Here is a 12,035-nt window from a genome sequence, read left to right as displayed (position 1 = left end):
TAAAAGGACATAGAAACTAGATTGCATTTGAATCCCTATCTCCTTTATAGTACTAGCATTACTAATTTTCTTTCATCTGTTATGAAGATTGTAGAACCGACCTCAGCCATGACAATGTCCTGACACTTCTTGATGAACTTGTTCTCGGCCTTCACAATGGTCTGCAGGAACTTGAGATACTGGACATGTCGACCGTGAGTCTCAGTACAGTGAACAAAGTGCTGAACCACGCGCTCGTTGATCTCGCTGCACAGCTGGAAGTTATTCATGAAAATGTGCTGCATGGTGACTGCCTCTAGGATCTGAGAGAGTTGGAAAAAAAGGGGGGAAATAGCAATGCTGTGTGAATTTTCAGATTTGTTTTTCCCCAAAAGGTAATGAACTGTCTCCACTGTAGAAACCACTACCTAGGAGTAAACTTGAGATGCCTGTGCCACTCACCCCCGGGTTAAGAAACAAGTTGATATGCTTGTGGAGGAGAGCCTGATTCTGCTGATTCCCTGCACAGAAATTCTGCAGGAACTCGTGAGCCAGTTTCATGATCTCCTGCATTCGAACATCCTCGCCCTAAAGCAGATAACACAGAGTCAGACTTCCTTCTTATTTACATTACATTAATGGGGAACTGCAAATGTGTGAAAGCTATGCAGAGCTTTAAAGCTTCCTAATTATTCTGCATGTGATACAATACTGCAGCGTTGCACCTTCTCATAGGGGATTTGTAGGAGCTCCAGCACTACACTGTGGGCTCCCATGTTCCTCAACAGCCTCTGCTGCTGTTTCTTGCTCTTCTTCCCTGAGCTTCCCTCCTGGACACACAGCTTACTCAGACGCAGCAGGATCTGAACACACACACACACACACACACACACACACACACACAGAAGGAGGATTTTTGTTACAGGCAATACATCACAAACGTGAAAATACAAGATTAACATACAAATGAGCGTACCTCTTTTACAACCCTGTAGTTGTAGCTGCTGGTGCTTTCTGTCTTTTTCTTGTCCGAACTAAGTGAGTCTCCCTGTAAAACAAGGAGCAATAAGGAGAAGAAGTCCTTTAAGTTTCATAGCATTACTCTGACATCTCTAATGAGGCACATTGACCTTAATGAACCTTCCTTCTTCATCGGTTTAACAAACGTTTCATGTTTTCATGTTCTTGTGAACTGTACCTTCTTTTTGTTGTCGGACTCTGAAGGTCCATCTCCATCCATCCCATCTTCTCCTTGCCTCTTATAAACCCACAGTTCAGACTTCTCCACAATAGAACGCAGCTGGTCCAGATCTGACTTGATCTGCTTGTAGTTATCCACATCCTGACTGGTCACCAGCAGCTGGACCTACATGTTTTGTTTTTTTAAGAGAGTAGATTTGAATCAACATGAACCCATTCTCAGAAAACCTTACATTTCTCAATGACTAGTTTTGAACTTGCGAGTGCTAGCCCAGATGCGTGCATGGTCAGATATTAAAATTAAGGGTTAAAGAGTGGTAAGGCCTACTTGTTTGAAGGCCATGAGGACCTCCTGCCTCTGGCTGAAGTGTCTGAAGAGCAGATGAAGCGCTCCAGACACGAGAGGAGGGTAATCATGCATGGTCAGGTGCAGCAGGACCCTTAGGAAGGTACGACCACCGTGGTCATCCAGGTCCAGTGGAGTGTTCTCCTCACTGAAAGGTCATTGGAACAGTAATTACATAAACTTTGTCTTGTTTTACCTCGCTTCAGAAAAGCCTCGGAAAGACTAGCAAGCTGTGGATTACCTTCCTCCAAAAATCCCCTCTGCCTGTTCTTCGATGTTCTCAAAGTCAAGATTTCCTAGAGTAAAAAGAATAATCAAAGAATCAATGCGTCAAAGAAATCAATTTCAACATTTATATGAGACAAAATGTTAAATATTTATAATTGAGTTTGCAGATATTTTAACTTGTCACAGCAAAAAAGCAAAAGTGAAACAAATTCCACAGGTGTCCCACTAAGCCGTGACAGTGAGCCAGCATGCACCAGAAACCTGGAAGTAGCTCACTGAAATGGAATGCGCTCATTATTTATGTTTTTAATCACACCTATGCTTTTCCTGCAATAAGCCTTTCAAAACAGTGTCTATTAAATCAAGTGGCATCATACCTGGCATCTGACCCGTGACGTTATTGGTTCCATTCTGACTGGCAGTGTTGTCTGCTTGTGGGTTGTTCTCATCAAACTCACGTTTGAAAATACAAAGCAGGCAGGAGATCCTGTAGTCGAGCCGCACATTCAAAATGAACTGAAGGAAAAAGATAAAAGGTTACGATACAAATAAAAATAAAAAGTTTTCCATCACAGAAGAACCATTTTCTTGATGTCCTACCTGCAGAATCTCAATGACCTTGAGCTTTGTGTCCATGACCATGATGTCTTCTCTCTCTGGTTCAGTCTGTGTTTTAACCACATCTCCCTCTGGCTGATGAGTTGGTGTGGTGGGCAACAGGCCACCTCCTCGTAGCACTACCTGGGTCATCAACTCGCCGACTCCATGAATGGACTTCATCACATTACTGCCAGCTACAGTACATGCAGAAACAGACCAACAATAACACTCACATCCACAGAAATTATGTTTCTGGTCAGTTTGTTCATTAATACACATCTATGATGATATAATTGGGATTGTGTGTCTTTAAATTACTTGCAGGTCCTGTATCTGTACATAGCTGCAAAAATTAGAAAGTTAGCCAGTATCTAATTGAATAAATAGGCCCTTGAATGATATGTTCTGCTAGAAAAGTTTGAGACCAAGGAAAAGAAAATGACAGCTAAAATGATTTATGCTCTCTTTGTAGGGTGATGCAACATCCAAGTTAGTAAAGGAAAACATTCTTCACTGATGTACAGTAAAGCCAGATACTTACCTTTGTTTTCCTCTCCCTTCTCCATCTTGTTGATGGGGTAAATGGTGCTGACGTGGACACAGTCTAAAATGTTCAGCAAGATCTTTGTCAGTCGGAGCAGGTCACTGAAGTTGTAGAAACCAAAGTATATGAGGTTCCTGGCCAGGTTCACCACCTATGGACAAGAAGATTCAAAGCCATGATTTATAACTGAATGAAACCAATGTGACTTCTCATCTGTTCACACCATCCACAAAGAGGCATTACCTCAAAGGTGAGCTTGTTTTTCTCCTTGTCGGAGAAGGGAATGTTCTGCGACACCACCTCCCTCAGGTAGTTCTCCACAAAATCCATTGTGAGGCAGAACCGCTCCTTGATCTCATCCCTGGTGGTTCCATCGTTGTCATAGCTGGACAATTAGGGAAGAATCACAACTAAGAGATGCTGTGACGTGTTTGGAATGGCAACACAAGTCAATCAAAAGCATTCATGAGGTGAACTCACTCATCAATAGCGATCTGAGAGGGAATCTCAGACCAAAGACGGGCATATTTGACAGGTGTGACTTGCTCCTGAGGGTCACGGTCCACATGCATGTGCAGCATCAGGCGGCAGAAGGACGCCCGCAGGTCAAAGGGCAGGTCCTCATCGGACATGCAGCGCAGGATCAAATCCACATCCAGCTGACCGGAGATCTTGTTGATGGCCAGGTACTGACGGTCCAGACACATCCGGGCAAAGAGGTTCAGCTGGCATCTGCGAGGAGTTTGGAATTATTAGTCTTTTCTTTTGTCTTGGAGTTTAGTTATTATCATATTCAATATCTTTGAATATTACTTTGTGTGATGTTATAGTTTTTCAAAAAGTGTTTTGCCGTTAAATATCTAAAAATAAAAGTAAGAAGATGATGGTTTGGTCAGATGCCATGTCAAATGTTTCCTAAACAATATTTCAAAACTACAGTGGAACTTGAATAAGTTTATACCTGTCTATTTGAAGCAGACCTGTGTTTTTTGGGAATGTTACTGCATAATACTACCTTACTTTGACAAACACAAACCTTAATATTAATGTCAAAATCATTCTAATATGATTCTACAACATTGTATATGTGTATAATTAAAAGATGCCTCACCTGTAGTAGCTAACCACATCCTGGTCATCCTTCTGGCCCTCCTTTGCATCCTGGGCCAATTCCCGGATGCTCTTACTCCGGATCTCTTTACAATTGTCTTTCCAGAACAGCCAGACTTCCTCTTCATCCTCTGCCTCCACTGGATTCTCTCCATTTGCCGTCGTCTCAATCTCAAACCTCGACAGGACCAATCTGGTGGAAAGCATACATTATTATTATTATTATTGAATGCTCATTTCAGTGTTGCAAAATTTGAATAATTAAGCAATATGAGAAGCTAACTTGGTTTCAATGAGGATGTCAGCATTGGTAGGGTCCAGTACTGCGTTGCAGATGAGCTCCTGTGTCACAGGGATGGACTTGTGCATGGACACGCAGAGATCTGAGAGGTAGTCCAGAAACCTGGGGACAGATTACAATACATTCAATTCTTATTTTATTTTCCATAGGCACTGGGGAAGGTAAGAGATATGCATGGTTTCAGATTATATTACAGGCGTACATCAGGAAGTTAAAATACTAATGCCTTGTTTTGCTCCCACTATAACAGTTCAAGCTGTGAGCCTCCTTTGTCCAAACTTCTGGATCAGCATGATTCACATATCATTAACAGCACCTGACAGAACTTTAACACAACACAAGCACACACTGTCAGCAAATTACCAGCAGTGCCAAGGTCATGCACAAGTAGTTTCACTCACACTCCTCTGCTCACATTTGAATACATTTACATAGATTTACATTCCTCAGGAGCTGTTATACAAACAACTCTGACCCAAAGTGGCCACAGCTGCTTCTTCCATGCAAGATTATGATACCAGCCAGGGCCTGTTCCTTCCTGTGAGCCTCACCTCGGCTCCCGGTTCTTCCTCACTAGAGTAACAAATGTGTCTATCTCAGCCGCAGTGATATGTTTCTCCAGCAGCTTCCGGTTGTTGTGGAGCAGAGCCGTTATTGTGTCTTCTGCCAGCACGTCATATCCTATCTGCTTCTGCATGAAGCGGAATTGTTTGGCTATGTATTCCTGTAAAGAGAAGGAAAGAGGAGATGATTACTGCAAAGACAAGGCCATAGTGTTGGGGATCACAGTTGGAGTTGTTGTGTCCACCTACCTGGTTCTTCCTGTAATCCTGCTGAGAATGGCGTAGCACCCTGTAGCAAAGCCTGCAAATGTGTCTAAAAGGAGCATGCCGCTGGTCCCCGAGCTCCTCCAGTCGCAGCATGGGACCATCACCGCTGTCTGTGAAAGGGGCTTGCAGAAGTTTGAAAATCTGAAATGGAAATGGAGAATTTTAATACCCAGAAATGTAGGTAATCATAAAGTTTGAATCAGTGCAGTTACACGCTCTGAGGTTTAAGATCAGACCAACCTGCTTCAGGATATTCTGCTCCCTCATGAGTTTCTGTCTTTCCCTGTTGGGTTTGTTAACCATGATCTCCAAAACATCCTGCCCACTGTTGGGGATGTCCACCACAAAGAAAACTAGATCTTCCAGGAGCTTGGTCACAAACCTGAAGAGTGTACATATGTAGGCGTACAAGTCAAAACACAAACAGTAAAACACGACAGACCGCTTTAACACAGCATTTATGTGAGAAATTCAGCAGCTACTTCATTTCATATGGTTTCCTTCCATTAGATATTTACACATATATACATTGTGACACAACACATTATAATGTAGGCTTTAAAGTCTGCACATACCTTCTTTCATTCTGTGTAATGGTGCCCTTTTCAAGCTTGCCAGCAATGGATGCCAAGACTTTACTTGCATCATTGGCAAAGTCTAAATCACGCACTTCTGCTGGTGGCACTGGTACGATGGCAAAAGCTTCCTTGTCCTCTTTTACGGCTGATGTTCCAATCTGGAAAGATCTGTTGTTTTTAGTACATTTGTTCAGAAAACCTCAGCAGGGCTATACGTCTTGATCCAGCCATCAGCTACTCACCCGTAACATAACAGGTTTCTCCTCCTCTTTGTCAATGGGGTTGTTGGTGCTGTGAACCCACGTGTTGGTGCACAAGTGTCTTAGCCTCACATAGGAGCTCCTGGAAGTACACAACAGAGGAAATTGACTGATGAAAAGTAATAGTATATTGTAGTTATATATTGCAGGGTTGACACTGAATTTTCTTGACAGGTGCTGTGCATAAGATGCTGAAGAAATGTACAGCCCAGATACATTCTCCAGATCAACTCTTTTCATTTTAGACACACCGTGAGCTTTCCTCTAGAGCCACCTTCATAACAGAATTTAAACTGAGATAACATAAGATGTCTTACAATCTTTTGGGCCAGTTGCCAAGAAATTCGATGAGCACGTTCATGTTTCCTAAGTATTAAAACCTATAGATTTCTATAGATCCCATGGCCTTTTCTTTAGCATCATACTGATGCTGTACTGTAGAACAAATGAATGTGCATAAACTTGAACTACAAGCACGAGAGGAAGAAAACTTGAACTACATCTGAACGTTCATGTTGTATGCCATACTCCTCTTTTGCTCCCTCATCATTGTGTGTCTACTGTGATCTATGTAATAAAGGCAAAATGCAAAATGCAAAAAAAAACAAACTATCAGTTTAAAGTCCAGGTCCATTAATCTAGCTGCTGATCTTCAAACAGTAATACAGACATTACCTGTGTGTGTGTGTGTGTGTGTGTGTGTGCGTGTGTGTGTGTGTGTGTGCGTGCGTGCATGTTTCTCAAAGGTCAGCAGCTACAAGTCTTGGCAGGACTGATTGTATTTATAGAGTACTGAAAGACATACAGTGAGAGTTGGCAGAAACATGATGATGTCTATTTGTCTCCACCTACTGGTTTAAACAGACTTCCTAGAAACCAACTTCTTAACCTTCACTTGATTTGCTGTATTTTCTACACAGGCGCTGTAGCTAGAACGTGATGAATATGCCATTCACAAACATAAGGGGGGGCAGCATATTATAAACACAGTTCACTCCACCATCATTTTATAAGGCCTCATAAATGATGATAACATGATCATAAATGAACGCCTGTCTCTTAAAACGGTGCCGACAAAAACGGAAGATTGGGAGCATCACAAATATACGATTTATTGCACATTGCATTAGACAGATGCACTTAATAAAGTTAGTGTATATTGTTATACCAGTTTCTATCCTGTCTACTCAGAAGTAAGAAGATATGTAAATAAACGGTCACGATAAGGAAGAGACTGCTTAAAATGGATTCCTCAGCCAAGTGTGAGGCATTACAGATTAGCCAGTAGTGACCTGCACAGTATCATCTCTCCTCCATTAAGCACTAAAACCTTTACACATAGTAAAGTCTGAGCCAACTATGTCTTTCATACCCGCTCCACGTGTGTAAGAGTAGGTGAGTGTATGAGTGTGTGTGTGTAGCCTTTCAGGCCTTCAGCACAGACAGCAGACTTGTAGCCATATTCTTGGCAGACATTATGTAACCGCCTACTGAAGCTAACAGGCTTACCTTTGTCTACCGCTTCTCCCAAGCATTAATAAGTCCCCTGGGTAAAGTTTGAGGGACTATTTCAGGTAGGAATGGGAGGTGCCAGCAGTAGTAGCCTGCAGCACACAGGCACACACCTGACGATGTGACACAGTGGAGGCTTTGACACGAGGCAGAGTGCCTCTGTTTTTATCTGATGTGCGTTGACAGGGACAAACGTACTAGTATTTCTAGAACTGCACATTCCCTCTCACACAACACTGGCAACAAGAATAAAGGAGCAAAACAGAGGCTTATTACAGATGTACAGTCAACCTAAAGTACATGAAATATCACATCATTTTCATGCAAACTAAATTTTTAAACTGTCAAATATATAATTATGTATGACTCACTTTAAACTAATCTGAGAGCAAAGAGCAGATTTCCTGATAAAACCTTTATCTGCCAGATGAAGCATTTGTGTTTGAAGGCATATGTAGTGTTTACGCAGCATCTAGTTTGTGGTTTTAGCTCAGACAAATAACAAGGGGCTTGTGTGGCATTTGGAAATGTAGTTTTTTCCTCATCCTGTGCCCACTGTCCATGCCTACTCTCAGCCTGATTACAATGGTTTCCTGTTACATGCCATGGTGGGACTTTCCTTGCTCTCCTTGGCTAGTATCATACCATCTGAAAAGGGAACTAGCACAATACAATTCACACACACACACACACACACACACACACACACACACACACACACACACACACACACACACACACACACACACACACAGTCGTAAAAAGCCAGCCAATAAAAACCCACAGAAGTAACTTTAAATCCCTGAAAAAAAAAAGAAAACCATAAATAAAATACCCCATAGACATCACCACACTCTTCCTAACTCCTGCTATCTGTGATTCAACCAAATACAGACGAATGGGCAACAATCTCACATTTGAACGTCAAGTCAATAAGCAGCCAGAACAAACAGCTGGTAACCCAGACACAGCAGGCCATACATAACAAAAAAGGGTCCTTGTCCATAGTTGCAAAACCAAACTAACCCTCAATACCTCAGAAATGGCCTTCCTAGTAATGTTCCAAGTTCCACTTCAACTCGACACGAGTCAAATGTTCACTAGTGCTACTGTTTGATTTGTTGTAGTCTTGACGATAGAGTTGAGATATTTGTCATTCCGCCCATTTCCCCCCATATTTTCCAACAGCCCTGATGTTATTTTTTTCCATTAAAGGGCAGAAACATGTTTCCCATTGAGGAGTCTCTGACATTGTCTGTGTCTCTGATATAATATCACTTCTTAGCAGTCTCTGGAGTGTTTGTACACTGATGGTGCGTGTATTTAACAGCCTTGAGCATTTTTGCATAAACAAACCAATTTTCTTTTTTTCGAGTGAAGAAGTTTGTATCCTTATATGTACCTATGTGATATCTGAATGTAATATACATATTAAATGAATCTAGGCACTCTAGAGGCAGTATTGTATGTTTAGTCTGTGGGGATAATGTATATTATACCTGGGCACCATTGAGTCTCCGCCTCTCAGAGTGGTAGGGTCCAGCTCAAAGATGGAGGAGATGTCCATGCCGTCGGGAACTGGCACCAAAGTGTACATGATCTTCTCCTGTGGAGCTCGCAGGCGACCTCGTAAAGCTTCATTATCTGCATCCAGCTAAAGCAATGAAACGTGCAGTGAGAGGGAGCAATGCACTGGTTACGAACTGCAGGGAAGTTTACAAAATGTATAAAGACCACTGATAAAATACGCTATCAACCCTCAACCACGATGCGGCCAAGGAGTAGGAGAACTTTAACCTACTAGTCACCACTGAAAGCTTGACTGAAGTAGTGCACATCAGCGAAATATACTGACAAAGTCATCACGACAGATTGTTGGCACATAGCTGAGAATTACAGATACACACAACATCCCTGTTAGGATCAGTATGGCTTGTACAACACTGCCGCCTAATGGTGATTTCCAGTGAGACACACATCAGCTGAGATGGTGGCATGGTGACACTCTGTGGTAATCTACTGCTACTGCTGCTGACAACAAAGCAGCAAAGACAGTACAGTGTGACGCATGTCAATGACAAACCATGACAATGATTTTTGTGCAAGGTTGCTGCAGCCAAGTAAAGATTATATAACAGTACCTGGAAATTAAAGGGGGTAAAGTCCACCACCTAGAGCAGAAAGCAAAGATCCAGCACAGAATTGAACAGATTAGATCAATAGTAGCAGTGGGGCAACCAGTGTGATGTTGCTAAGCACTCAGAGAAGAAGAGATAAAGTCTTACCGCTGACCGCTGCTCAGCACTCTCCTCCTCAAAGTCTGGATTCACCTGGGAAACACACCCACATGTCAAATATCCTCCTCAGCATCATTCATTTCAAATTGTGGTCACTGCACCCGTCATCCGATTTACCTGTATGTCTACACCACATGGCTGTAGACCATCCATGTCAGAGTGATTCGCTGATTAAAGCTGGACTTAATGCTACCATGTCAGACACATTCTGTATGAAAGGCACGGGTGCAGAACTTTAACAGTGCGAGATAAAAAGGTAAAGAAGTTGTCACACACCTCACCCATCTCAGCAGCCAAATAACACCCTGTGGCCAAGTGTTTGAACCTGAACAGGCTGTTCCAGTAGCCCGCACCTCCCCTACATGGGTCATGGTGGACCACCTGGCAATGGCAGAAGATGGAAAAGAAGACATAAATAAGCGTATGTGAAATTGGTATAAAGCTGCATTATTTGTGTTATCTTCGTATGATTATTTCTGTTGCACTAAAGCAATATAATATCTCCATAGTAAGGGCACTGTGCTATTAAGACTCTGCATTTAATTATCTAGTTCATAAAAAGGACAATGACAGCCAAAAACCACAAAGTGAATTTGCTTTTATGAGAAGATGCTGTGCTAACCTCTACTTCCCACAGCGCTTTGCTGCTGGTGGCAGAAGTGGCAGACTGACGGCCGGTTGTTCTAAGAAAAACATACTGCATCTTCCTGTGGTCGTCACAAGTGAGGAACTTCTCCTGCTCTGCGTGGAACAACCGGACTACATCGCCCTGCCATGACATACAAACACATACATACATGCACAGTGTGTAACTGATAAAAAGTACTTTTTTTTCCCCACACATGTCAATATTTTATTGTAGTTTTTATACTCTTTCTGTTGATTGTTTTTTATTTTATTTATCTCACATACTGAGTTTTCAATGTTTTTTACCATGTTTAATGTGTTCTAATATGCCTTGTACATGACGTATTAGATATATATGTCATATACAATATGCTTTGTAGCCAATTAATGAAGGTGCATTTCACAAAGGTATTTGTGAGAATTGATTACTATAAGTTGATGTCATACACAAACGTGAGGATGCCTACCCCTTTGAGTATCGTTTCCTTGTTGTCACTCCATTTCATGAACAAAACAACTTTCCAACTTGTGTTGCAATTTACAGAATTAACCTGAAAGACAGAGGAGAGAAGTGTGGGAACAAAAGCTTAGAATATGTCATTTCAACAAGACGTTTTATGTCTTATTATATAATGCGGGCCGTTAAACCTGCGTTTCATATTCCACTTTAATGGAGCAAATGTGGAACCCATCTTGTGTCTTACTTACTGCACGGCCCAGTACTGTGAGTGTTCATGTACCTCATTGCATCCTGGGTTGTCAACTAGCTGGTGGCTGCTGGCATGTAGAGGCTGTCCTGCATTCACAGGGTTAAGGACCACTTTATCTCCAATCACCACCTGCAGGGGCAACATAAATACAACGAGCAGACTACATTCAAAAGAGTACCTAGTTTAAATAAACAAATTATATCTAAAGGGATCTGTTACTTTTACTCAGAAACCCGAAGTGATACCATAGTGTCAATATCGACTAGAATGTAAGTGTGCTCATTCAGTGAAGGGCAATAGAAAATCTTGAAACAAGATGAAATACTGCTGATCTGAGGGCCACTGCGAGGGACTGAACACTCCATTTAAATTTCACACCATAAGTGTGTCATGTCCCAAGATATTCATTCTTCAACACTGCAATTGCCTTTCCTCACAAGGGGGATCTGGCTACATTGAATCACGTAAGCCTCCAGACAAGCACTGGGGGGAGTCATGGCCCATATTGTGTGTGCGAGGAATGGATCAGACAGAAAGGTGTAGCAAAGAGATATCACTCACTAACCACAAACAAACCATCATGGTGCTAAAATATCACTGGGGGCTTTCCGTAACTACAATGTCTGAAAAAAGAGTAGATAACTGATCGTGTTTGGAGTGGCTGTTTCATATTCTCTTTAAGTTTGCCTTGTTGGGCAGGTAATGAAAATGCCATTCAAACTCAAGTGTCTAAAAGTGCACTTCTCAGTTCTGTCCCAAAAGCAAACTGAAGAATGTTTTGTTGACGCTGAGAGACAGATAATTACCAGTTCGTGGTTCCTCATGCTAGGAGAGTCGAGCATAACGAAACAAAAGGAAAGCCAAACTGCAGCCTGAGCTGGATCTCAGATTGGGCTAATTGTCTTTTAATTTG

At 42.0% G+C, this 12,035-nt stretch overlaps 1 protein-coding gene across 1 annotated transcript in view; it reads right to left on the bottom strand.

Annotated features, from left to right (window-relative positions):
* Positions 1–12,035, bottom strand: part of itpr1b (inositol 1,4,5-trisphosphate receptor, type 1b) — a 79,159-nt gene that overhangs the window by 54,785 nt on the left and 12,339 nt on the right. Inside the window, exons 6-30 of the mRNA XM_070903080.1 lie at positions 11,153–11,251; positions 10,880–10,963; positions 10,408–10,554; positions 10,062–10,166; positions 9,774–9,818; positions 8,988–9,142; positions 5,959–6,058; positions 5,714–5,874; positions 5,379–5,520; positions 5,121–5,279; positions 4,860–5,032; positions 4,291–4,410; positions 4,009–4,200; positions 3,378–3,629; positions 3,141–3,282; positions 2,891–3,048; positions 2,354–2,540; positions 2,131–2,269; positions 1,767–1,821; positions 1,508–1,673; positions 1,178–1,345; positions 956–1,027; positions 705–842; positions 442–567; positions 102–302 (exon numbers count right to left, since the gene is read on the bottom strand). Of these exons, the coding sequence (XP_070759181.1) occupies positions 102–302; positions 442–567; positions 705–842; positions 956–1,027; positions 1,178–1,345; positions 1,508–1,673; positions 1,767–1,821; positions 2,131–2,269; positions 2,354–2,540; positions 2,891–3,048; positions 3,141–3,282; positions 3,378–3,629; positions 4,009–4,200; positions 4,291–4,410; positions 4,860–5,032; positions 5,121–5,279; positions 5,379–5,520; positions 5,714–5,874; positions 5,959–6,058; positions 8,988–9,142; positions 9,774–9,818; positions 10,062–10,166; positions 10,408–10,554; positions 10,880–10,963; positions 11,153–11,251 (3,486 nt within the window). The remainder of the gene's footprint in view (positions 1–101; positions 303–441; positions 568–704; positions 843–955; positions 1,028–1,177; positions 1,346–1,507; positions 1,674–1,766; positions 1,822–2,130; positions 2,270–2,353; positions 2,541–2,890; positions 3,049–3,140; positions 3,283–3,377; positions 3,630–4,008; positions 4,201–4,290; positions 4,411–4,859; positions 5,033–5,120; positions 5,280–5,378; positions 5,521–5,713; positions 5,875–5,958; positions 6,059–8,987; positions 9,143–9,773; positions 9,819–10,061; positions 10,167–10,407; positions 10,555–10,879; positions 10,964–11,152; positions 11,252–12,035) is intronic.

The sequence above is a fragment of the Enoplosus armatus genome, chromosome 3, assembly GCF_043641665.1.
Source record: "Enoplosus armatus isolate fEnoArm2 chromosome 3, fEnoArm2.hap1, whole genome shotgun sequence".
NCBI lineage: Eukaryota > Metazoa > Chordata > Actinopteri > Centrarchiformes > Enoplosidae > Enoplosus > Enoplosus armatus.
Note: the sequence above shows the minus strand (reverse complement) of the source record. Positions and strands in the feature narration are given on the sequence as shown.